Raw genomic sequence first — 26,886 nt, forward strand, 5'->3', positions numbered from 1 at the left:
TTGACCCGTTAAGATACGATTTATAAATGGTTCAATAACGGGTCAACTTGCTTAACACAAAATTACTCGTTTTGACCCGTTTATAATTTAGTTCAAAATTAAAATTTTATTATTGTTAAGTTGTAATATTGGTATTTCTCACTATGCTTATGTTTTTATTGTTGGGATTGTAATTTTAAACCTATGATCATTTAGTTTATTATTGTATGGTTTGTAATATTGATTTTATTATGTGTTAAAATTTGAAAAATATTGATATATATTTTTTAAGATATTGTGGTTATTAATAAATATAGATTTTAACTTTTATATGAAATTATTTTAATTAGGTCACGTGAGTTATGCATTTTAGTTCAACCCATTTAAATGAGTCGTGTCATGTTAACATATTTCTAATTAATTATTAAACGGATCAATACGGGTGATACGACACAACCCGTTATCTAAATGAGTTGGGTTAGAGTTTGAAAATTTGACATGTTTAGCTTAACGGGTTGGGTTCAGGTTGACCTATATAGTCAAATGTTCATGACTTGACACGACACGAACATGATCCAAAAATACAATTTGCCACCCTATCCTCGGTACGCCCAACTGTATAGTACATGGATTTATGGGGACACTAATAGGTACAGGACCAAAGTTTCTCCACATCTGGGTTGGCTGAGGAGCAGAGGGCTGGTAAGGTATTTCTTGAAAGCCTTGAATGCATGGTCGCACTCTTCATCCCATGTCCGTGCTTTCCACAAAACCTTAAAAAATGGTAGGCACTTGTCAATAAACCTTGATACAAAATCTATTAAAGGCTGCTACCCATCTGGCTAGTTTATGCACTTCGTTTATGTTTCAAGGAGGGGCTATGCGGAGTATGGCTTCCACTTTCTCTGGATTAGCTTCTATTCTCCTTTTTGACACCATGAAACCCAAGAATTTATAGGAGCCTACACCGAAGGCACACTTTGTCTAGTTCAAATTCATCTGTTATTGCCTTAATACTATAAAGGTTTCGCAGAGGTCGTCCAGGAGTTGCTCGAGGGTTCCGCTCTTAACCAGCATATTGTCCACGTAGGCCTCCATGTTTCTCATGATGTAATTTCTGAACATACGATTGACCATCTGCTGGTAGGTGGTCCCCGTATTTTTTAACCTAAACAACATGGCAGAGTAGCATTATAATCCATGACCGGTGATGAACAAAGTCTTCTCCTCATCATCCGAGTTCATGCAGATTTGGTTGTACTTGAAGTAGGTGTCCATAAAGCTGAGCATGCAATGACCCGCCGTGGAGTCAACGATCAGGTTGATTTGGGGTAGCAGGAAGTTGTCTTTCGGGCAAACGTTATTTAAGTCAGTGAAGTCAATGCACATTCTCCATTTGTCATTTTGCTTCTTCACCAACACTACGTTGGACAACCAATCCGAGTAATGGGCCTCTCGTATGAAGCCCGTTGCGAGTAACCGATCGACTTCCGCAGCGATGGCGACATTCTTTTCTAAGCTAAAGTTTCGGCACTTCTACCTTACTCCCTTAGCTTTTGGGTCCACGCTCAGGTGGTGTTGTATGATCTCTTGGTCAATTTCAAGCATGTCCTCATGACTCTAGGCGAAGACATTCAGGTGCACATAACACTCTTGTGCCAGGACCTGCTCTCATCGGATTTCTCCTAGTCCCCGAGGGGTTGGAAACTTCATCTAGAAGTTGTACAGGGGTGCTGCCGCCAAGATGGACAGTGTGATGGTCCTGAACGGCTGGACCATTTCCCCAGATAAACCTTCGAGTGGCATGGGAGCTGGTTGGAGTCGGGTGGTGTCTATCCCCATCCGAATAAAGGCTTCCAAGAGGAGGATGTCTACGGAGCTGCCATTGTCGACAAGGATCCTCCTAGTGGTGAATTTGGCGACCAGCATGGTCACCACTAGAGCGTCATCATGTGGATAGAGGACCCATTCCTTCAAAGAAAATGACGGGGGCCGATTCGTTTCTCCTGTACTTGGGGTGGTACTCTGTCGAATACACACTTGCCTGGCATGCACCTTCTGACTGGATGAGGTTGCGACTCTACTAAAGAATCCTCCCACGATGCTTCCGATCTCCCCCAGTGGCTGCCCTTCCTGATGTGGTGTGCGAGGGGATCATGCTAGGGTCTCCATGCACCTTCTCTTTGTCTCGGGTTCCTTTTTCTCCTTGGCCTGTCGGCCCTCTAGCACTTATTTCCCGTGATCTCCTTCTCCACTCCCGCTCTGGTCTCCGAGTGGGAGGATACATTGGCTTGAGTCGCCCAGTCTACTCTATTTCTTCTTTCAAGATAATGCAATCTTTTGTGTTATGACTGGTGGACTGATGGTAGGCACAACAATGGCGACTAGTGCTCCTGTTGCCATCTTTTTGGACGGTTTCTTGATCGTCTTTCTAGTTAGTGAGCATCTTCCGGTCAAATCAAAACCCCGGGCCTCTTGCAAGGGCTTCCTCCCTTCTGTTGTCACGTGGTATCTTCTCCAGCTTCTCACGAGCTTTGCTTTTGGTTGGTGCCTTCCTTTTCTTGTCTGCCTATTCCTGTTCTTTCTTTCTTGGTTTGGTCAAGGCTTAGAGTGTATCTTCAGGGTTAATGAACTTGTCTACTTGATCCATGAAGTCCTGTAGAGTGGCGGGAGTTCTCGCTAATTCTGCCATGAACTGGGACCGGGGCCATACTCCTCCCAAAAGCACTGCCAAAGTTATCTTCTTATCTTGGTCGTTTGTAGTCATGCATTCTTTATTGAACTTGGATAAGTATGCTTTTAAACCTTCGTCTTCTGCTTGCTTGATTGTAAAGAGATACGTTGCAGGGTGTTTTCTTCTTCTACACGCTATAAATTGGGTAAGGAACATACGAGCCAGCTCCCTAAAGCTGTCTATGGACCCGGGTGCCAAAGACTTGAACCATACTCTTGCCAGACCCTTCAGGATCAACGGGAAAGCTATACAAGCCACTTCTCCCGGGAAACCATGCAAGGTCATGTGGGCTCTGAAGGTTTCCAGGTGTTCGAGGGGGTCTCTAGCCTCGTTATACATGTCCATGAGGGGAACTCAAAATTTCGGTGGTAGGAACACAGCCATCACCTCCTCGCTTTAGGGTAAGCCCATGCTAGTGAGCAGTTGGTCTACTGATGATGACGTGTCCATCTTTTTCGCCATCTCCTCGTACTTCCCCTTGAGGTTATATAGCTCCTCATGTATGTTTTTTCTTTTTTCTTCTGCGTCACCTCCCCCTCCTGCGTTTCTAGACTCTACGTGCTCGTTGTTGCTTGGTCATGCCTCATTCTTTGGTCTGTTGGTTGCTACTCTGAGTGTCTCGTTCTCTTTTCAGAGGGTCTCCACTTTGGTAGTTAGCTTCCCTACCAGCTACTCCATCGTAGTGAGCCTTGCTTTCATGTTTGTTGACGTTGTTTCTTCTTATCCCCGAGTTGTCTAAAAGCAGGTTGTCGCAAGCATACGAAGGGCACGTGAAGTCTATAGAGATCCCACAAAATGGCGCCTCTGTTAATGTCGTGTTTTGTACGCCTTTGTGCCGAGTTCCAGCAACTCGGGTCTTGGTTCTTTCCCATGCACAATTAAGAAAACATAAAGAATGGGGGCTTTGGTGGAGGTCGAGAAGTCTCTGATGTTATTGTCAATATATCTTCTTAATAGTTCGTGCATGAACTTAGAGGAATCAGAAAGAGTCCTTCGTACCTGTGGGTCAACTTTTATACTAAGTTTCTAGTGGGGATAACTCGTACCTGACTTTGAGAAGCCTATGTCCTTTTCTACTGTTTGTTTAGTCAGAATCTTTTAATGCGATGTGGCTTCTGGAGCGATGTCATTAATGCGACGTAGAGTCCAGGGAGTGACACCATTAATGCGGCGTGGCTCCTTGACTCACTTTACCATGCGGACGTTCCCTATTAAGCCCCTCCATGCCTATTGTCAGGAGATCAATGGCTCTCCATATTTCCTGCCGACCTGTCTGTGTAGGTTCCCGAGGGTAGGTTGTCATTGGGGTGGTGTCAGGGAGGCAAATCTCATATGTCCCTACCATCAGCTTTCCCTACGCGTGGGTTGATTCATGGGTGAGTTTTGCTAGTGGGCCGATTACCTTGCAGAAGCCCATTGACTCCATTTAGAGGAGGGTCGCTGGGCTTGGTTGGGTTTGGTCGGGCTCTCTGACTTACTTCCCTCGTGGGCTTGCTATACTGGCCGATATGAGGGAAAAATCCCTTAAAATGAGCATTGATCTAAAATTACAATCCCAATAATAAAAACATAAGCATAATGAAAATACCAATATTACAACTCAATAATAATAAAATTGTAATTTTGAAATAAAATCTAAACAGGTTAAAATAGATTGATTTCGGATTAAGCAAGTTGACTTATTTATAAATCGTGTCTTAATGGGTCAACACATTTTGACTGAACCCGTTAACATCAAATCCAAACCTGCTAATTTTGTGTCGTATTCGTGTTGAATTAACAGGTCCTGCCACATATTAGCACTCCTAATTAACTGGAAGTGTCTATTTTATTTTTAAAAAATTTAATTTCTTATTATTAATTCTTCTCCTATTTATAGAATAATATAGTTTTTTAACGGGCCAAGAACGAAGCTCTATAATTCTTCTCCTATTTTATTTAGACTTGAATTTAGACCAGACAACTTTAGTTTGAAATGGAGAGAACAGAAGAAAAAAAAAAAAAAATCCTCTTTTGACTTCATAAGTTTATAATATATGATTTATTTTATTTTATTTTATTTTTACTTTTTTATTGTCCACCCTAGGGGTGCTACCCCCACCATACGGTCCCCATGCATTCTACAGGGGCAAGGTTGAAACCGCACTCCGCCCCACTTCCCGCTCATCCCATTTTTTTTTTTTTTTTTTTACTTAAATTATAATATAATTTAAATTATAAATTAAAATTTATACATTAAAAAAAATATAAACTCATTAGAGTTGTATTTTGGATTGTCTTGGCCTTCTAGAGAACATTGAGTGAGCTATTCGAGACGGGTAAGTTTGGCTTCTCAGAGGGGCTTACCACCGTAACATTAGGTTTGTCTCATCTATCCGAGAACTCGTACTGACTAGAAAACTTGTTGCACGGTGAACGGTTGGGAGGGAAGACAAACATGGGAGAGTTTGTGGAGTTGTTCTGTCTGGCAAACTTGAGGCTCTCAACATTTCCTCTCATGTTCTCGAGCAGTCCACCAAGACTTGCAGCTTGTAAACACTGGAGCAGCCAGATATTCTGTGTTTGCTTGATGATCATGCAGAGAAGCTGAAGCCTGAGAGTGGGGAGAAAAAATCACAAAATTAGACACCATCGTATCAATTAGTACTGCTGTCCATATCTAATTGGAGGAAGTAATGACGACGTATGATAAACATAGTTGGGGGTGGGGGGGGGGGGGGGGGGGGGGGGTGGACACATTATGCTACTTCAAACATTGAATACCAGGCTATAGAAGGTCCTTATTTTCCCTTTTTCTCGAAAGTGTTTAAGAATTACTTTCAAGCATGAATCTATGAAAACTGTTTCAGGAACCAGATTGATGAGATTGCTAAATATATAGATCTTCATACTAGCCGAACCGTAATCCTAGGTCTTTGATTAAGCATCTGGTTTCACTGCATCCCAGTCACAAGGTATCAGTATGGTTGAATAAGCATTACAGCATGGAGTATGAACCACTTTCTCTTTCTTGGATGGGCAGTGGGCTATATGAACTATCTGTATCCTATATAAATGCAGTTAGCCTCTACAAAAGGTCAACTTCTACTTTATATGAGTCAACTTTCTAGACAATTTGTATAAACTAGTTCGGCATAGACTATGTGTCAGAGAGTCTGGCCATCTGCACCTATCACAAGGAAGGTGCATATAAAACCCACAGGTAACAGGAAAAAATAGAAGGCAGGTTTGTCGTTTAACCTGAAAGCTAAAGCTTTTAATTACCCGCCATTCTAACTTTTATTTATTTGAACAAAAAAAACTGAAAGCTAGAGCTTATATATTGCTTTACCCCTGTAAGAGTGTCTCATAACACAGTTTCTTATCCATATGATGCCACAAGATGGTCTGAGGAAAGGTTGATCAAGAATGCATATATCTACAGTTAATGACCTCTGCCTCCAATCCAGCTAACCCCAGGCATTTTCCTCAGCTCTCCTGTCCTATCATTCCTGAGCTTCTGCACATCATCCCACCTCCCATCACCAGCATATATGTTTGAAAGCATCACTCTGTAAGCATTTTTCTCAGGATTATCTTCAAAAAGCTGCTGAGCTACAATTTCTGCCAGGTCAGAATTTCCACAAGCATCGCAGCATGACAAAAGGGCTCCCCAGATGCCATAATCGACTGGTTCTGGCAATGACAGGATAAGATTGTAAGCCTCTTCCAATTCACCAGCCATCCCAAGGAGTTTTACCATGTAAACATAATGCTCAGTTCTAGCTTGAATCCCAAATATATCTTTCATTTTTTTGAAAATTTCTCGGCCATCTTTGACAAGGCCACCATGGCAGCAAGCACAAAGGAGAGCAGAGAAAGTAGACTCATCAGGTACTAATCCTTTTTCCAGTACCTCTTCAAACATTTTGAAGGCCTGGGAGGCAAGTCCATGCAAACTGAGCCCTGAAATTACTGCATTGTAAGAAACTATATTCCTTTTCGGCATAACCTCAAAGACACGAATCCCCAAGCCCAGAAAACCACACTTTGAATACATGTCTATGAGAGAAGAGGAGACCCTTACATCCGAATCAAATCCATGTCTAAGTACATAACCGTGTATCTCACAACCATGCCTTACATCTGCCAATTGAGTGGCAGCTGCCAGTACACTGGCGGTCAAAACGGGATCTGCCTTCTTACCTTCCACATTCAGTTTCCTGAAGAAAAACAATGCCTTCTCATAATCACCAGATTGAGAATATCCAGTTATCAAAGCAGACCATGTAACTAAATCGGGCTGGAATAAGCTATAGAAAACTCTATGCGCGGAGTTCATGCACTTACATCTCGAGTACATACTCACAAGCACACTAGCAACATGAGCATTAGAATCAAAACCAGTTTTCAAACAAAAGCCATGTATTCCTTCGCCAATACTCACTAAACTGGAACATTCTAAACCTGAGAGCAAGCCAACTAGTGTATATCCATCTGGCTGCTTCCCCTCACTTCTCATTCTACCAAACATCTCTAGCCCTTTATCCCAATGTCCACAATGCCCATAACCAGAAATAAGTGAATTCCACATTACCAAATCCGGCTCAAGCAGCCCATGAAAAACCCTACTGGCTTCATCAACAAGACCCAGTTTCGAATAAGCCGTCACAAATGCACTTCCACAAATGGAATCCAATCCTAAACCAGAAACTATTACTCCACCGTGAACAAGTCTCAATCCATCTGAATCGAAGTTCTCAGAGCACGCGCGTATAATACAAGCATAAGAAAAACTATCAGGTTTAGTTTCAGTTTTAAGCATCATGTTAAAGAAAGAGAACGCTTCACCAAAGTTGTGGGCTCTGGCATACGCACGAATTATTGAGTTCCAGAGAAAAACACTTCGATGGGGAGTTTTGTCGAACAGGATACGAGCAGAGCCAAAGTCGTTATTGATAGAATAGAACCTCACGATTCTAGTTGCATAAAACGGGTCGTGGGCAAGGTGGGTTTTTATGATAAAAGCATGCAGTTGTTTGGTTCTTGAAAGGGATTGGTATATCTCGGAGAGTTCTAGGAGAAGAAAACGGTGCTGAAAGACCATTTCAGTTTGAGCATTTGTTTTGCTATATGGGCTGTGATAATTCTACGGCGGGGTTGAAGGAGAACAATTAGTTTACATAAACAAGCAAGGAGAGGTAACGATAACTGAGCCCCATGGATTCACTCCCATGATTAATCTCTCCCCGTCATTGTTAGTAGTCGAATGAAACACCAACGAAATCAATGGTGGTGGCTAGTTTTGACTTTTGTATTGCAACCATTCTCTTCATTTTTACAACATCTTTCTCAATTGTAGCCAATTTCATTTTATCTTTATCAAGATGCTAAGGTAACATTTTTTAATCATTATAAATTTCTCTTTTATAAATATTGATATCTATTTATTACAATATAAATCATTTTATAATTAAAATATATTCAAATAAAATTACTTACATCAATATTAACTGAAAAATGATATTTACAATTATAGAGCGTGCAGTTCTCACTTGCTTCTTTTGAAAGAAATGAACAAATTTAAAACTCACATAAAATTTTTTTTTTAATGGTAACTCTCACTTTTTTTAAAAAAAAATAAATATGTAAGGACTGTACATCCCAAAACTGTATAAAACATTACACATGTTAATTTTAGCTCTTGACCGAGGAATGACACATTTTTAATTTTGGGTAATAACTCACTTAGAAAAGCCATTAAAATTTCTACAATTGTGTAATTTTTTTTAAATCCTTTAAACATTTAAAAATATATATAAAAATTTATTAAAAAATACTTCTTTAACTATTAAATAAAAAATAATAATTAATAGACTTTATAAAATGTCATTTTCCTTTCATTTTATAGCAGCTGCCACGATTTATATATACCTAAATTGTACTTGGCATCATTTTCCTTTCCTTTAAACTGTATAATATTTCACGATTTTCTATAATTATTTATATTAAATATTATCTATAATTAAAAAAAATGCAAATAAAATATATAGACCTCCCGCTCGTGAACAGTGTGAAAGCTAATTATTTCATCCGTGTAATAATTCTATAAAAATAATTTAACATTTTTTTTTTTTTTTTTTTTTTTTTGCAATATAGACATGTTAACCTGTCAATAGATGAACGTGTTAAAATTAAAATCTTCAATTAACTATTTATTAAATCGAGATTTGCCTAATCAGCATATGAATTACCTTTTATTTTATATATATTTTACAATAAAAGTTAAATAGAGAGAGACCATTTGCATAAAAATGGAAAGACAACATTCTCACACTACAAATTATACATAATTTTTTATTTTTCTTCTCTTATCAAATGTGTAGTGTATGAATGATGAGTAGAAGAATATAATTAGTTTAAAAAGAATAAAACTAAAAAAAATTTAAAAATTAAAAATAAGTATGACGTCTGTGTAAAAATGATGAGTAACAAAGCTCACATCACATATAATAATCAGACAAGTGCAGAATTTAAACTGATAAGACCTAAAACATTTGGCTGATCAACAAACACAAAACAAAAGCAGGAGAGGAGAGTACAAGGCTTGCCTAAGATGCACCACGTAATTTGAACATGAACATGTCCTTCTGAGAATGCATATATAAACGCAGAACAAAGGGACCAGAAGCATGTATAATTAGATGATGATAATCAGGAGGGAATCTGCGGCGGAGGTGCTCGAGGTGCAGGCATGCGCCATGATGATTGTCGACTTCTCATGGGAGAGGGTGGTGGCGGAATGAATTTTCTTCGTATCCCTCCTCCAAATGAAAACAGTAATTGATTACTATCAATGTTCACCCTTTCAGAGCTGCCACCTTCTTTTTCCCTGGGAAGCATTTTCATGGAGCCATCTCTACCCTGCACAAGCCATAAACTCTTCCTGCCTCCTTTCAGGCCTAACAAAATGCAAAACCACATGATGAGTACTTCAACATGATGAAATGAAAGCTGATTTCCTCGATTTCTTATCTAAATTTGAGAACCTCAAATTCGGATAACAACTTTGACAGATATTTCCGTTCAGCATAATATAGACGTACATGAACTGCATGATGAAATGCTAATATAGAGTCTTAGAATGATGTGTGATAAAATTGAAATGCTATACCGGAAGAAAGTAAGGCAGAAGTTGTTGGGAAAACACCCACGAGAAGGAATACTCCCACCAGTACTGCTGCCATCAACTTCTTCAGAAAACCCATCATCATCGTGGAAATTAATTAGCTGAAACACAAACTTGTACAAGGAAGGCAATTCAATTTGTGATGAATTACTAGGATAGTGAGATCCAGGAGGAAGCTGATTTAAAGGGGCAGATAGAGACCTAAGAGCCATCCTTTTTTGTCTTTCGATGCATATTATTATACTATGATTAGGTAGATGAAGAATCATACAAGTACTTGGGTATATATTATAAATATCATTATTATATCCACAATCTTGACTTCAAAGGTGCACTTTACCTTTAGTAGAAGGAGCTGGATAGCATATATGTGGTGAAATGGTAATTGGGTTACTCTCATATGGTTTGGAAATTACTAGGTCTTAGGTTTGAATTTGAGATAAATTCATCTTAGACTAATAGTATTAGCCGCGTATAGATTCATGGAATTCCTTGGTATAACTGAAGTCTTAAGTTATAGGATATTACTATGTCTATTGAGATTGGAGTCTAAGGTATGACTCAAATTCAACTTAAGCGAGGTCATAGCCCCTCTTATTGAGTTCTCAACGGATGGGGCGGTATTGTAGGGAAGCCACATCCTACCCTTTTCACATGTAAGGTAAAAAAAAAGTTTGAAGGTGGTTGGCCACTCATAGACCTGGGACTATGAAAACGTTTGAGTTGGAACAAAACATTGAAACTTTGTACCCAATTTGACGCGCATATGAATGTGTCAAAGTAAACTGTTCCTGAGCAAATTGAGGATGTTGTCTTATGACCAATAAAGCAGTTTGGAATTTTTCTGCAACCAAAACATTATACAATTAGACGAGGAACCGACGTTTTCCTAATTATTTTATATTTTGTACTTGGGTGGTTGATAGACTAGTGGAAGACCAACTTAAAAGAAAGCACCATGTAGTAAACCTAGGCACTGAATTGTCAAGTACAACTCTTTGACTATGCAATCCAATAGGCAAAGGCAAGAAGAAGACAGCCCCCCAAAAGAGACTTTCTATTGTGAAATATGACTGACTAGTGGGTATCATGGATCTCTGTAATAATGTGGCATAAATTCATAGAGTAAGTATCCCATTACAATTATCTGCCAAAGAACTTGGAACTCAACATAAAATTTTTTATTTCGGGTAAAATGAGTTCGTTGATACAGTAGAAAAAGGCATTGGAACTTTCTCTACGAGAACAACTCAATAAATAGGTCGAGGGAGTGTGAAATCGTCTAATAACAGAGTTAAAATCACTACTTGTCTCAAAAATTTAAATTGACTAATGAAAAGAGATACATTGAATTATTTAAATTATATATGAACCTCAAGTGATATGCCTCATTCATTGTTAAACTCATGACTAATAATTCTCTATCAGCTCCCATTTCCCTACCTCACAGTTGATCAAAATATGGTATTAATTTCTCGGTGAAACAAACTGACATGTAAGGTCCATAACTAATTAGAGCATTGGTAGTGGCTTCTCCATCTACCCAAGAACAGCAAGCATATGCAGGGTTTGTCTACATTATACACAGGCCAACAATGCCATAAAACCAAAAAGATCAGCAGCGACGTTCACATTTCAACATAAACACCTCAAAGAACGAGGAATCCCCTTCTTCCACGAACTAGCATCCGTCAAATCACCGGTAAGAAAAGGAAACTCAGCTTCTCCCAAGTGTTCGGATCCTGAAGCTCCGGGAGCAGACTACCTTGCTAAACAAGTCGATAAAGACACCACCCAACCCAACACCCCCACTCCCCCCCCCCCCCCCCCCCCCCCCCCCCCCCCAAAAAAAAAAAAAAAAAGAGCTTAGATGGGTATTGTTTCTTAAAGACTCTATCCCCACGACAACCATAGACGGATGGATTCATCTCTCATCCGTCGATAACCAATTCGGAGGACTGTTTGGGGCACAAACAGGCGGCAACACTCAGCCCGATCCCGATAAATCCTCTTGTGACAGGGCAACTATTCTGGTTATAATGTTTTTTTTTCCCCTCAAACTCTCAGTCCCTCTTTTGGAATCTTCGATTTTATAAAATGTAAACATGCTTAGAAGAGAAAAAATATCGTTAATATTTCTCTCATGTGAATTTTTATGTTTGGAAAGGCTGGCACTAAAAAGAGAAAATTCAATGGCTTTGCCAATTTCTTACAGATTTCCTTTCGGGTTTTTTTTTTGGCTGGAAGGGGTAGCAAAACCTAAACAGCTAATAACAAGAATAGCAATTGGAAGTCCAATTAGAGAGAAAACTTTGTCCTGCTTGTAATCAAAATCAGATTACAACTGCCACTATCCAAAAATGGCCTAACATTCCTAATGATAAACCAAAATCCACTACACAATTAGTTGCAAGCATTAATAGATAAAAGCACTCTCCAACTAATTAGTTATAGACAATGTAAGTATCAAGTACTGTGTATTCACTCTAATTCCGACTCTGATACATTGTAATTACCCCCGCCAAAAAAAGTACATGAACAAGAAGAAAAATGTGTACACTTAATTATGTGTAAAGTTCCTATTCTAATGCTCCCTTACCAAATGATAAGATCTTGGCCAAATGAGACAGAAATATAGAAGCTACAAAGGTAATTGATGTCAAGACGGTGGCTGCTCATTGCTTTTATCTTCATCCATTTCATCGACTACATTTCTGCATACACAATCACATAAGATTGACATAGAGCTTAGACAACATTCAAAGACATTCTGAAAAGACAACACAATAATTTGTCTGACCGGTTTGTATTCGCAAGTCATCTCAACTCATTTCAACTTATCTCAACTCATTTCAATACTATTCATTATTATTCATCAACTTTAACTCACAAATCTCACTACTATTCACAACTCATCTCACTACTATTCATAACTCATCTCAACTCATCTCAACTCATCTTCGAATCCAAACGATACCTTATTATTATTATTATTATTATTATTGTTACTACTACTATTATGGATTGTGAGAGAAGGTTAAATATGCATCTCACGCTTCTTCACTTCTCCATGACTAGGGCCACAAGCAATCTCATTGATTTCCTCTCCCACACACTCCATTTGTGTGCATGTGTTATTTGTCTACTAGGTCAACCTCCTAAAACCATCTTGGGTCATGTAACTCTTTTTTTGAGTTGGGAATTTGTATACCACCCGTTTGTATCTAAACAACTACAGTAATCTGCATAGAGAGAGAGAGACTGATAATCAAAAGGACCAAGTCAAACTGATGTTGTATCATAATTTCATGGACAAAAAGAGTATGACATCTCCAATGTGCATAATGAGAAATAAAGCTTACCTCATCTCAGAATTTGGCTCAATATGTCGAGGCTTCTCATCTTCTTCAGGGTCAGAGTCATAGTCCTCACCATTCCATATGCGACATTTTGGCCTTCGGTCCATGTCCTCTTCCGCCTACATCCAACCAAATTCTCAGTTAGACCAAAAACAAGGGCACAGTGATAAGGTAAACATTCTTGATAAATATAATTGAGATATTTGCTATAGGCTGCCAACCTCTTCTGGAACTTGTGACACAGGTGGTGTCGTCTGAAAAGGTACACTAGGTACATGGGGTATTCTGGAAAGTTGCTCTAGCAGCATAATCCTGAACAATTACTTAATATTTATATGAAACTAGCACATATCTACAACAATAACAGCCATGTCAAACTGAAATAACCAATACAAGGTGCTGAAGAAGGGATAACTTGACAGAGACACGTGCACATAAAAACATGAATACAAACACAGATTATTCTAGATAAAGGTACGAATTTTATTAGTGGTTTTGCTGCTAAAAGGTTTAGCTTAAACTTTTGCAGAGAATCCATCAATTCAATCACTAGCAGTGAATATGATATTAAGTGAAAGTAACAGACTTATTGGGGGGGGGGGGGGGGGGGGGGGGGGGGGGGGGTTGCGTGGAAGGGAGGAGGGGAAGGGGGACCAAAAAGAAAATAAAACTTCTTAAAAGTACCTAATTTTCTCCATGTCTTTGGGCAAGTTTAAATTCTCCATGTTGCATGGTTCTACATGAAGAGTATAATCTGGACCAAAATATTCAAAATATTCATTGTAAGGCAATTTATTATCAGGCTCCACTCCAACTGCAACCGCTGTCTGTAACAAAGTAACAAACCAACTCATAAAGACAATGGTACGATCAACTCCTACAAAGTCATTGACGAGTGTGCCGAAAAGATAGAGAGTAAGGAAATGGAGAGAAAAACCTCGTAGCACCAGCAACGGGCAACATTGCGGATTGTATACCCTCCCCCACCCAAGACCATTAAAGGCACATTGAAAGATCTAAGAAAACGGAGGCAATCTGCATGGCCCTTCACAGACAAGTTGAAGCACCCCAACCTGTCACCAGACAGTGAATCCGCTCCACATTGAAGAACAACCGCATCTGGCTGATAGACCTCCATGACTTTGTGAATAATGGGCCTAAACAGACCACGGAAACTCTCATCATCCAATCCATCATTTAATGGGACATTCAGGGCATAATTCTTCCCAGGCCCCCACCCTGTATCCTTAATGTGCCCAGTCCCCGGAAAGAAATCTCCAAATTTATGGAACGACACGGTCATGACTCTGTCCGTGGCATAAAATGCCTCCTCAACTCCATCTCCATGGTGGACATCAATATCGACATAAAGTACACGCTGCCCAGAAAAATAGTGTTCAGAAAAATGTATCAACGTGTGAGCCCAGAAACATTCACCTCTAATGACCAAACACCAATTAAGCTCAAAATTCAAAACTACATGGCAAAAAGGGAGAAACTTGTCTGGTCTTGCGGTGCAAAACATATCAATATCATTCATGTTTCACAATAATGAAAAGCCTGTTTCACAATAATGAAAAGCCAAACAACACCTCTAAGTTTGAAAGAACAGAGAACTTTTCATGCTACTTGAACGCAGCAACATCAAAGGCACTACCCGGGAAAAAAAAAAAAAAAAACACACTCAAAACTTGATCACAACTACTTATGAAATGTCTAATAAAACACGGCCCAAAATCCGAAGCACATATAACAAATGGCACAGTAATGAATACTAGTGAATATTACGAGAATAAAAAGGAAAAAAAATACCCTATGAACTTTGAGCAGCTCAAGAATACCGAGCACAATATCATTGACGTAGCAGAAGCCGGAGGCCTCGGACTTCTTGGCATGGTGAAGACCACCCGCCCAATTAAGGGCGATATCGGAGTCGCCACGGTTGAGCTTTACGGCGGCGCCGATGGAGCCACCGGCGGAGGATTGGCAGAAGCCAAAGAGGCCATCGAAGACTGGGCAGTCCTCGCCGACGTTGAAGCGCTTAGTGTGGCGGGAGAAGGCGTTGTCTGAGAGGGTATCGGGGGAGACGGAGGCGAGGAAGTCCACGTACTCCTCGGAGTGAAAGCGGCGGATGTCTGCGGGACCAGCGGGGAAGGGGCGGCTGATCTCCATGCGACGGTGGAGGGCGTAGTGAACAATGAGGTTGTGGGCCATGCGGATCCTGTGGGGCTTCATCGGGTGGCCCTGACCGTAGTAGTAGTCCCCGATGCAGGGTTCGTAGAAGTAGCTCACTCGGCGCTTCGTGGCGTCCGGTGCCGCTGCGGCCGGGAGCGAGGCGCCTTCTCTGCTATCACCCATTAACCCACAGGTGAATCAATGAACCCCTACGATCCTCGCACCCTCCGAACGGGGAATGATGAAAGGGAGACAGTTCGAAAAAAAAAAAGAGTGAATTCGTCTAAGAGGCAAGAAGAATTGATTTAAAAGCTTAGACTGGGCCCATTGGGCTTCAGATATCTAACCTCCAAGGGCTTCAAACCCAAACCCACTTAAAGGGCTTACAAATAAGAGAGTGACATCAGAAGTATGACCTCGAGCAAAATTAAATCTTTGTTTTTTATTTTTATTTTTTTTGGCTAAATAAGAGCACAATTAAATAATGAGTTTTACTATTCATCATCCTCACACACCACATATCATACTTTTTTTTTATTCTTCCTAAATTAATTAAGTTTTTTTCTACTCATCATTCATGCACCACATATTTGATAAGAGAAAGAAATTAAAAATTAAACAATTATGTATGGTATGTGGTGTATGGGATGATGAATAGAATTTTTAATCCCACATTATGTAGAGTCGCATTTTACGCAATCCAATCACAATCTCTTTATTTTCCAAGTCGAGTAACAATCGCAGACTAAAGAGCATGGAACAATAAAGAGTAGTATTACATGTATTTATATTTTTACTTACAAGACTCATTTTGTTAATTTTCTTTTGAAATTCAAATTTGGAATCAAATTTCATGATTTTTAGCATATAAATAACTGACACGTAGAGAAATAAGTTTTGGTTAAATACATTTAACATTTTCCATCAATAAAATATGCTCTTTGGTCAGTGATTTTGTCTATATCTCAAGTATTTTTCTTTCCAAAGTATTCTTAGAGATAATATAGAAGCAAAGCTAACCCATGTTGATGCATCCTAGTATTCTAACCAAAACATAGGTATATTTGTCAACATAATCATGTTCTTTAAAGATCTTAGTTTGTTTCTTCAAGTTGGGGATAACTTCTAGTAGGTTCATCCTCTTTTGCCCTTCCCCTCATCATTGACTAAAACCTCTTCAATCCCTTGAAACTTCGCTTATTCCAATTCCATGCATAACCATTCTAACTTTAGTTAAACCTTATAACCCTAGATTCATGGATGGAGGGAAGCAATATCTTTCGTGAGGAGGCCAAAGTAAGAATGAGATAATATATTCCAATCAATGTTACTTTTCATCTTAATTTGTAGCATTCTTAATCACGCTTGCTGATATGGCACTATTAAGATATTTCATATTTCAATGACTTAAAATGTAATACGTCAGCAATATGATAGAAAATGATAAAACTTAGATTAAAAGGAGCGAGCGATGGGGATTTGTACACCATGAGCCTTGAGAATATGCAAGATCTTGCTTCTAGTAACTCTCTTGACTTAAGCGATACCATGAGAGTCACGAAGAATCACACCAATCTGGGATGGCGTTAGACCCTTCTTCGCAAACTTGCAAATGTTCTCCTCAACCTAAAACCCACACAAAAACCCCAGCCCATCAATTCCTCAAAACTAAAAAAAAAAAAAAAGTTACATACGTATACGCACATCTTACATGAATCAAAAGAGAGAGTTTAGGTTTTTTATGGGTACATCTTGAAAACGGATCTTAAGCCAACTCGGCGGAGTTCTCATGTAGGGCAGAGCCTAGGCCGAGATACCCTTACTAGAATCATATCACAAAAATCAATTAGATTTTCCCATGGCTAGGAAGAGAGGCAATATGCATAGATATACATATATATATATATATATATGTATGTATATATAGATAGATAGATAGAGAGAGAGAGAGAGAGAGAGAGAGGTACCCACGAGTGTGCATACAACCCATGGTGGCAGCGAAGAAGTGGAGGTGTCGTTGCTTTCGTTCCTATGTGATATGAACCCGCGGGAATTAAATCCCTTGAACCCACAATTAATTTGAAAACTTCCCAAGAAAGTCAAAATCAAGTCAAAGGATGGAGAATCTAGACCCGATAAGAACTCGTTTCAAGAACCTAGATTATATTAAAATCTAGACCCGTTGAAGAACTTGTCTCAAGAACCCAGATTACAAAGGAGGAATGCCACAAAAGTTGTGATTTACCTTTGATAAGTTCAAGAGTTCAATCAAGCACAAGAAGAGTAAACTCAACTCACAAATAAAATTCAATATTGTCTAAGGCTTCCAATGAGACTACAAAGAGTATTTAAACCAAACCTAATTAAAACCCTAACCAAAATAAAGCTCCATTTTACCCAAAATGCCCCTGGATGAACAATGTCGCTACTACAGTAACGCTTCAGTACCTCTTGAAACCCTAGTTCCTAAAAAGTAACTTTCTAAATAAGCCCTTAGCCAAAATACAAGACCTTCCCGATAAACCTAGTTCATTAAAATTAAGACGTGTGGGCCAAGCATCTTCAAGCCCACTTATTCTAAACTAATAAAATAAATCATTTAATCAAATTAGAAGTCTCGAATAACAATAGGCCCGATCTCTAAGTCATGTCTTCCACAGCTTGAATCAAGTGGATCAGAATTGATTCTCCTTCTTTCAAGCCCATCTTGAGTGTTGGGCTCTTGCTAGCTTCATCCCAAGTGGATTGCACCAATCCGTGCATTGTTTCCTTGATCTTCTTGGCCCTTGATCTTGTAATTGGTCCATTTGGAACTTGCAAAAGATCTTTAAGAGTAGGCTCACCTTAGTTCCCATCATTATGCTTAGATGAGCTGCAGCAAACCCTAGGTATCCTTTGAAACATGAGGTAAATGGGATTTATTTATGAGCATATTAAAAAAAGACTCAAAATGATGGTGAATTTTGAACCCAAAGAAAAGAAAGCAAACATGACAAATAGATTAAGATAGACACAGATTGACATACTAGTGAGATAGACAGACAGACAAACTTAGACAGACACACAGCTGAGTCAGACAAAAAATGAAGATTTTGAAGACTTAGACAGATGCAAAAGGAAATCACAGATATTTTTTTGTTTTGTTTGAGTTTGGAAGTCGGAGCAAATTTTTCCTCTAACTCTGACTATTTTTTTCACAATAAGTTAATAACTCCAACTCTGAACTCTATTTTTTCCAACTCCGACAGAGTTAGAATCGGAACGAACGTTTGCTAGAGTCGGAGCCGGTGGAGTTTTTGCCCACCCCTACTTCATAGCATCTTTGCTGCCCAGGTGGGCAAAAGGTCACTTTGCCACCTGGCTTATAGCAAGAGTAAACCTCATACAGCTAGCAAAAGAGAGCTTATCTATATATTTGGGCACCCCTCATATGAAGTCATAGCTCAAAACATTTTGGATAGAGACCCACAAAACAAACACCAGTTGGGTCAGTGAAAATTCTCCAAAAGGACCAATAGGCGGATTAACAGGCTACAAAAAAAAAATATTGATGTGACACGTTTTAAGTATATTAATAAATTAACTATTAAAATAAAATTGAACTTAAAATATGTCACATCGCTTAATCTAACTAAAAATGATAAAAAAAAAATTCTTCTTACACAGTCATCTCATGTAGACACTGTGCAGTCGGCTGACGTGGCAGCTGATATTAAAAAAAAAAAGCAAAAACGAAGATGAATACGAAAATAAAGATGAAAACCCATTTCATTTCTTGCTTCTAAGACCAAAACATTTTGAAGGTGCGCAAGAGGAAATCATCCAGCCAGAATCCAATGGGCTTCTTCCTTCCTCGTGTGGATGTAGAAGATTGGGTTGGGTACTACGTTGGGTGGGTCAACCCAACCCAAGGCCGACATCGATGTCGTTTTGGGAGTCGGGGAAATAGCGGCAGTGGTCGGGTTGAGATCGGGAGTGAGAGAGGCGGCTGTGGAGGAGAGAGACCAAGAGGAGGAGAAGAGCTAAGATGACGGCGCAAATGTGGGCGTCGTACTGTGGCCGCCGACGTGTCCGGAGGTTTCGTAGCATTTCTTGCCGTTGGAATTAACTAGTAATGGACTTCATCCACATGCAATGAGAGCGAGCAGAACGGTAAGGATTGTTCAGGTTCGAGGTTCTGTCTTACTGTGGATTTTAGTGGGATTCGTGATCGGCCATAGCCTGAACCAGCCCAAGGCACCGAGGTGTTATTTTGTGAATAGAGGCAATGGGTACAAGCATCGGCCTTCATCCCTACATTGTTCTCGTCGTACTCACCCATGGCATCAATAAACATACGTATGAGGTTGTTGTCATTGTCTTGTTGGGAGGAGATTAAAAAAAACAAAAAAGCTTAAAATTATTCACTTAACTGTAAGACAATCCTTGTCTTGTCGGGAGAGAAACTTCTTGAGGGTAATACATATTATGCCATGAGGACAGACGGAAGGGGCAACTGGGGAGAGAAAGGGGGAGAGGAGTCGAAGCAACACAGTGAGGTCTCAGGGAAGGAGAAACACAGAAGAGGGGTCGAAACTTGGAGAGGAGGGAGGGCTGGAGAAATGGGGGCAAACTTAATAAAATTAAAATGTCGTCATTTTTTTTTCCACGTCAGCGCTGTTTGCCCTATGCTTGCACCACCCGACTGCTTCCAACGTTTTTCTAAAAAAAAATAACCGACACGTAAGTTCTAATTAATCCGTACACATTACTAGATTGTGTGGCCAATGATTTATACATATATCTATATACATTCCTCGCATATTGCAATACATATTTATAAATTTGTTATGGTTTCTTTTTCTTTGTTTCAATAAGTAATATGTATTTAGGATTAGAATTACGAAAATTTTAGGTCTGGTTTGGATAAAAATATGTTTTCATCTCATCTCAATATTCAAACATCACAAACACAAATAATTCTTAATTTCAAATTTTTAACTTTTTTATCTAACGATTACATAATTATTACAACTCTCCCAAATTTCCAAACGAAACACAAAAAATAATTCAATTTTTTCAAATCTCAAAATAAAAATTATATCAAAAAAATTATATTTTAACAATATTTTTACTTTATAATATTTGTATTGATCAACTTTTTATCTTTCATTTTTTAAAACTCTATAAAACATTTTAAGTAAAACTATTTTATTATTATTTATAAAATATTTTACTATTATTTATAAACTGTCTCATCTCAACTCAACTCACGGCCCAAACCAGGCCTAGAGAAATGCTTCTTGGCAAAGATCTATACTTACGATGGTGGTTGTGTACCATACATTCTTTGACTTTGAATGTGAGCCTCAAGAAAACTGAAGCTTTAATTAATTTTGAAGAGCTCCTTCGAAATATTCTAATTAAGAACAAAATTATATATACGCAACTAATGAAATTTGGAAAAATATAATTGGTTTAAGCATTCAATCATACAAACGAAAATACGTGTAGAATAATAATAATTAAGAACATGGAGATCATGCAGAATCAAACTTTTCCAGACAACAAAATATTCGGATTTCATTTTCCAAGTCTGAAATAATTAATGATCGACCACTCATGGAGTTTTTGCGGAAAGCAAGCGATGTCGGTAAGTCATGTGTTACATTAATGTTATCCTTCATTTTATATATAATACATGCTACTAAGATATTGAATTTGTAACATAAATAATGTTGAATCTTATTCATCATATATCTTCTTATATTTAAGATATTCATACCGAATATCATTGTATTTAAGATTATCATTGATATTATTTATAACAATTCAAAAAAGACCCATTTAAGTCACATCTAAGCCTATATTTCAAAATGACCAGTCAGGAATATACTTGGACTAGCTCATTGTAATCATTATAAAAGGCAAGAATTTATTTCTCTCACGCAATACTAAATCACTTAATTTGAATTATCATAATCTTTCTCTTGATCTAGGCCTTGTTTGTTTTTATAATCATTCTTATATTATTTCATTTCATTTAATCATTACAGTTTTTTCAAATTCTAAAATCAAAATAATATTAAAAAAATATATATTCTAACAATATTTTATTCAATTTTTAACTTTTATCTCATCTAATCTGTAAAAACAAACGAGACCTAAATCTCTAATAATTCTATAGGGATCATTCTCTCGCTCATACATATATGATACAACTCAAGTATCACATTTTTAACTAAGATTAACTCTAATATCATTAATTTATAACAACTCAATAAAGAAAGGTTTCAACCAAATTTGAGTCTATACCATGAAAAAGGATCAGTCAATATTGGACGTAACCATTAATGTTCACCCAATTGATTTAGTTTGCTTTCAAAACTAAAATTTTAAATTTTAAAAATTTCTCATCTCATCATTTTAATTTTTTTAAATTTTTATATAAAATAAATTAAATAATTCAACTTTTTCAAATCACAAAATAAAAATAATATTAAAAAATATATTCTAAAAATATTTTATTTAACTTTTTAACTTTAATTCTTTAATTTTAACTCATCTTATTTCATCTCATATCTTAAAATAAACAAAATGATCCTTCTTACGTACATTATGATTCTTAAATCTATCTCAACTCATTTTAATTTATTATTATAATTTTTTTAAATTTCAATACAAAATATAATATAATTTTTTTAAATTTTTAAATAATAATAATATTTTATTAATTATATTTATTTCAATTTAACTCAGTATAATATTCAAACACAATCTAAACCATGAAATTTCAAAACTAGAAACCACTTTTGGTGTCGGCTTATCAACGTTGGCTTCTTAACAGAAGGAAGACTGTACAGAAATGGGACATTATTATTATTAATTATAGAGCAGTTTTCATTGGTGTCAAATCAAACATTGTCATCAATTGCAGACATGAAGCTTTAATCAGGGTTATCATTTTGGCTTTATGATTAGACATGGAAGGTGTTGTGTTCTCAAGGCATTCTAATTGCACCTTTTGACTTCGATTACTAGTGGATTTGGTGGATGGATGGAGTCAAGAGGGACCAAGGAATATTGGCACACTGTACAGCTTGGTTAGAGGGGTTGAAACAAGTTAATTAATGATCCCAGTTTGAAGTTAACTTATGCAATTATGTTTGATAAGTATATTCAAGGACTAAAGTAACTTTGGCATAGGAATAATAAAAAGATCCCAATAATTTTTTTAAGGTCTTGTTTGAATTTGAGATTTTAAATAAAATAAATAAATAAACACGTAAAGTGAGCAATATGATATTTATGAGTTACGCTACTTGTAAATTTGATATGTCAACACAACATTTAATGTTACTCGAAAAATCTCGATAACAATAAATGTTATATGGTGTTTATCTTTTTTTTTTTTTTTTTATTCTTTGGAGACCTTCAAGTGATATATATATATATATATAAGAACTTAATTGAGAAAGATCTTAATCCTAAAGAATGCATAGCCAAAATAATGATATCACAAGCTATAATCTTCATCATGCCTTATATTAATCCTCTTCCAAATTCTCCTTCATGTAAAAGTGCCAATTTAAAAGAATATTTATGCAAACTTTGAAATTAGACTATGATTAAAAAAAACATTGCTAGTATTTTTTAAGAAGTACTAACACTATCTATTATTTAACTATAAAAAAAAAAAAAGCTGTAAAATAGTTGTATTTCGAATATTTTGGGAAGAAATACTACATTACTAATATTATAAAATTTTATTAATTAGCTCCACGTGTCATTGTATGGCACAGGTAGCATGAGAGTTCCATGCCCTTGATAGTGAAAAAATGGTTTTTTTTTTTTTTTTTCCCTTGTGTTTATATGGAGAGAAGCAAAAGTTTGAGACAAGAGGGAAAAGAGCTAATCATTTGGGGGGAAGGATGAAGGGAAAGAAAGAAATGGGTTTCCAAAGCTTTAGTACTTTGAGTATCATTTTGTGATCATCGTCTCTTGGAAAGGAAGCTTTAATATTGTTGGTTAATGTGGACTGCTTGAAAATGACAACACCTTTTCTACCAAAGTACCACTTGCAACAGACTATATTATATCAATATATGTGATTAGAAATAAAAAGAATCTACAATAAAAGAATCCTGGTAAATTAAGCAGGTAACAGATCTAAGTTAAAATGATGCAACAAACTAACTAACAACATGACTAAAAAGGAAAATGATATTCTTTTAAAGGTATTAAACATGTTTGTTTAGGCACTGATTTACATGGAAAAGATATAGAAAAAAGCATTGGAGAGCTAGTTGCTCCATCTAAATAATTTACCACTTGTCTAAAAAATTTAAACCAATAAAAATATGTTAATTTGATTGATTAAATTATATTATAACTAGGCCTGTGCAGAAAATCGAGTGACTCGGCCAGTTCGTGAGCACCAACCCAAACCGAAAAATACAGGTTTAATTCTTGATCGGGTTCGACCCGTACAACCCGCTTATAAAATTTGCATATGAAAGTTGAAACCCTAGCTCCCAAAATCGGTTTTAACCCTTTTCTAAGTATCGAAAATTACTTCAGGATAGTGAAAGCTGCTGTCGAAGGTATTATCTACGAGATTTCATGGAGATAGCTAGGCTCTCCTTGAGCTTCAACATGCGTACAGAGTCTCAAGGTCTTCCTAGGTTTTGTAGTGGCGGCTGTGGAACGCATGGGTGAAGTTGAGAGAGGAAGACTAGTTACGGAGGACGGGACCAATGGTGAGGTGGACGACTTCGTCTATGGAGACTAGGTTGTTGAGCTCAATGAGTTGAGAGTGTGACTGTGAGAGAACCAAGACCATAGCGATTTGAGTTTTCTGGTTTCATCTTCCCATTTTATCAAACACTTCACAAGCTTTTCACTTCTCTCACGCAGCACACCTTTTTTCTTTAATTCATTTTCCTGATTACATTCATTTCACAATAGTACATCCATTTCTATTTCTTCAGTCATTCTATTTTACATTTTTACTTCACTTTACATTGAGAACCATAATATGGAGTAAATGGACGACGTCTACACGGCGGGGTAGAGATCGAGGAGCAACTGACGGCGAGTTGGCGACGGGCTAGCAGTAGTGGGAATAGGGACCTTAGGTTTACAATCCGTGAAGTGAGAAGTGAAACTGAAAGCACCAACAATGCTACGGGAGTATGGCTTGAAGGAAAATGAGGGTTGAAGACAAGGGAAAAAAAACACGGGTCGACCCAATCAAGACTATGCGGGTCGGGTCGATTCTGCCCAACTAATCAAGATGTGCTGGTCGGGCCCAAATGTTGAATGGGTTGCAGCCCTAATTATAACACTCAACTTTACGTGTTGGTAAATTTTCTATAATACGTAGACCTAACATATAGAATATTTAATTAAATAAGATAAAGTGTAGAGTTATTAAAACTCGAAACTCCTCTCTAATGAAAAGATAGAATTTTAGTTATTTAAATTATATTCTACATATATAAGTGAATTAATCTACCTTTTCTAATGTTGACTCGATGGAACTGGTCGATTAGGATAAATTAAATTTACCCTAAGAAATTGTATGCACATCTCAATCTCTACCTATAAAAGGGTTTATATAATAATAAGATAAGGAAAATCTTCTCATAATTATAAAAAATTACATCTTGATATTTCGTAATGATAAATAATCAAATCAAATTCTTTAATCGAACTCTTAATATCTCTATCATAAGTTGCGCCTCCGCGCCCATACGAGAAAATTGGCGCGCATCATGAAGTACATGGATGATATATATATAGCAGCAACATGGCATTAACATACTAGGACTCATGATCATGTGTGATCACCAACTAAAATTATACCATCTTGATCAAGACTCCTTTCAACCTAGTGGTAGGTTGTTACATTTAGTTTTAATGGTTGACATAAGATGAGATTGAAAGGATGATGAAGAGATATTTAGGTAGGTGTACAAATTTGAGACTAGCTTCTAACTAATAAGGCATGACATAAAACAACATACAACGATCACTAATTGAAATATTTTATTGATTCATAAAATGCTTTAGATGCACGATATTGAAAATTAAAAAAAACAAACAAAATAAATAAATAAATTGCCAGTACTTGATGATGATCAGCTACCCCATGCATGGGGTCGGAAGATCATGCTCACCCCAAGCTAGCTACTTCGTGTCGAGATGGCGACAAAACCAACTCCATGGCGGCCGGCCACCCCCGATTGCCATGCATGCACCCACCTTTTTTTATTTATATTTTGGTTTGTTTTGCTTTATATTTTATTCATTTCTGCCAAATAAACGTGTAGTTAAAGTTATAGTTTCCTACATTATTCTTAACTAATTTTGAAAGAAATTGGTTGAAATTGCTATCAAATAATTGGATGGTCATGATGATCTTCTTATATATGCCTTTTTGACTCTTATGTTGTGACCAAAATCTTACTCTAGCTCTTAAATACAGCACTTAAAAATGGAGGAAAACCATCAGTTCACTCTTCCACAGTACGTCTGGCAGAAAGTGATGTAACACAAAAAGAAATCTCAAAGACCGATTCCTAGGAAAGAGATACCTCATGCAAAGAGACAGATAGGTACACAAGTCTAAATTAATGCTAGTTAGGTTGTATTCCCCCCACCTCATTCTTAATTTGTAAGCACCCATTTCTCTTAGCATCTTCCTTACATCGCTTTCATAGCCAATGGCTCATTTGTTAGTAAAAAATATTCTCTCTATTTTCTATTTGATTGTAATAGTGGAAGACATTCCCTCATGTATTTCTCCTTTGATTTAATGAAATGGTTTTGAGTATTCCTCTCAAAAAAAAAAAAATATATATAAGCACATAAAATTTTTATGACAATCACTATATAGACGTTTATCAGGGTTAAAAGATTTTCTAGTTAAGTAGTATGCCACAATTCAGGCTCTTTTAAATTTTTCATCTAAACATTGAGTTTAGAGTAGAAGAAAAATAGACTTATGAGATGGATCCACAATATTTATTAATATTCATGTAAGAGAAATATTTCAAACACAAAAGTAAACTCACAAAAAAATATTATATAATGCCATACGTTAGATTGTAAAGTTACTTGTAAAATAAATCTAATGGATCACACGAAATTACGTCAATTTATAAATTTACTTTGTATAATTCCTTTGTGTCGTAGCACTTTTCTGCATATAAATTTTCACGATAACTTTACATTTTTAATAAATAGAATAAGATCCACCTTATCCTTGTTTTGTTGAAATAAATTATGGGAGTAAGAGGTTATATAGATAAAAAAAAAAAAAAAAGGTAAATAAGATTTAAAATATAACTCCTAAAGTAGCTAGAAAGTAGGAACTCCCAAAGAATAATAAAAGAAGACTTGCCCAAAAAAGTTGGCAAAAGAAAAAAAACAATGATTTATTTGTCTCGCAAAAAAGGTTACAAGATTAAAATCTCCATTGCTTGTTT

At 37.1% G+C, this 26,886-nt stretch overlaps 4 protein-coding genes across 6 annotated transcripts; all 4 read right to left on the reverse strand.

The window, feature by feature from the left end:
- Nucleotides 1-2,584: 2,584 nt before the first annotated feature.
- LOC121236616 lies at nucleotides 2,585-3,052 on the reverse strand. Its single transcript, XM_041133060.1, has one exon. The coding sequence runs from the start codon at nucleotides 3,050-3,052 to the stop codon at nucleotides 2,585-2,587; it is 468 nt and encodes a 155-aa protein (XP_040988994.1).
- A 1,984-nt stretch (nucleotides 3,053-5,036) lies between these two features.
- LOC121236403 (putative pentatricopeptide repeat-containing protein At1g64310) lies at nucleotides 5,037-7,989 on the reverse strand. The gene is made up of 2 exons (XM_041132829.1): nucleotides 6,045-7,989; nucleotides 5,037-5,306 (listed from the first exon to the last, which is right to left on the reverse strand). Exon 1 carries the CDS (start codon nucleotides 7,797-7,799, stop codon nucleotides 6,138-6,140), a length of 1,662 nt encoding a protein of 553 aa, XP_040988763.1. The 5' UTR covers nucleotides 7,800-7,989; the 3' UTR covers nucleotides 5,037-5,306; nucleotides 6,045-6,137.
- A 1,177-nt stretch (nucleotides 7,990-9,166) lies between these two features.
- LOC121237325 lies at nucleotides 9,167-10,376 on the reverse strand. Its single transcript, XM_041134018.1, has 2 exons — nucleotides 9,867-10,376; nucleotides 9,167-9,654 (listed from the first exon to the last, which is right to left on the reverse strand). Exons 1-2 carry the CDS (start codon nucleotides 9,964-9,966, stop codon nucleotides 9,407-9,409), a joined length of 348 nt encoding a protein of 115 aa, XP_040989952.1. The 5' UTR covers nucleotides 9,967-10,376; the 3' UTR covers nucleotides 9,167-9,406.
- A 1,925-nt stretch (nucleotides 10,377-12,301) lies between these two features.
- Nucleotides 12,302-15,686, reverse strand: LOC121237326 (histone deacetylase 6-like). Of its 3 annotated transcripts, XM_041134019.1 has the most exons (6): nucleotides 15,053-15,686; nucleotides 14,178-14,618; nucleotides 13,925-14,067; nucleotides 13,462-13,552; nucleotides 13,244-13,359; nucleotides 12,302-12,595 (listed from the first exon to the last, which is right to left on the reverse strand). In XM_041134019.1, exons 1-6 carry the CDS (start codon nucleotides 15,596-15,598, stop codon nucleotides 12,541-12,543), a joined length of 1,392 nt encoding a protein of 463 aa, XP_040989953.1. In that variant the 5' UTR covers nucleotides 15,599-15,686; the 3' UTR covers nucleotides 12,302-12,540. The 3 variants fall into 3 exon arrangements, with proteins under 3 accessions (XP_040989953.1, XP_040989954.1, XP_040989955.1); XM_041134020.1 differs by lacking the exon at nucleotides 13,462-13,552 and having other exon boundaries at nucleotides 15,053-15,680; XM_041134021.1 differs by lacking the exons at nucleotides 12,302-12,595; nucleotides 13,244-13,359; nucleotides 13,462-13,552 and adding an exon at nucleotides 13,785-13,838 and having other exon boundaries at nucleotides 13,873-14,067; nucleotides 15,053-15,680.
- Nucleotides 15,687-26,886: the final 11,200 nt, after the last annotated feature.

The sequence above is a fragment of the Juglans microcarpa x Juglans regia genome, chromosome 6S (assembly GCF_004785595.1).
Source record: "Juglans microcarpa x Juglans regia isolate MS1-56 chromosome 6S, Jm3101_v1.0, whole genome shotgun sequence".
Taxonomy (NCBI): Eukaryota; Viridiplantae; Streptophyta; class Magnoliopsida; order Fagales; family Juglandaceae; genus Juglans; species Juglans microcarpa x Juglans regia.

Bases quoted from the DNA above. Each gene is read 5' to 3' on its own strand.
- LOC121236403 (XM_041132829.1), bottom strand. From the start codon at position 7,799: ATGGTCTTTCAGCACCGTTTTCTTCTCCTAGAACTCTCCGAGATATAC.
- LOC121236616 (XM_041133060.1), bottom strand. From the start codon at position 3,052: ATGTATAACGAGGCTAGAGACCCCCTCGAACACCTGGAAACCTTCAGA.
- LOC121237326 (XM_041134019.1), bottom strand. From the start codon at position 15,598: ATGGGTGATAGCAGAGAAGGCGCCTCGCTCCCGGCCGCAGCGGCACCG. The intron at 13,360-13,461 runs GTTGGCAGCCTA...GGTTGGATGTAG, and splicing joins TGTCACAAGTTCCAGAAGAG to GCGGAAGAGGACATGGACCG. The intron at 12,596-13,243 runs GTAAGCTTTATT...TTGTGTATGCAG, and splicing joins GAGCCAAATTCTGAGATGAG to AAATGTAGTCGATGAAATGG.
- LOC121237325 (XM_041134018.1), bottom strand. From the start codon at position 9,966: ATGATGATGGGTTTTCTGAAGAAGTTGATGGCAGCAGTACTGGTGGGA. The intron at 9,655-9,866 runs GTATAGCATTTC...GCATTTTGTTAG, and splicing joins TTCTGCCTTACTTTCTTCCG to GCCTGAAAGGAGGCAGGAAG.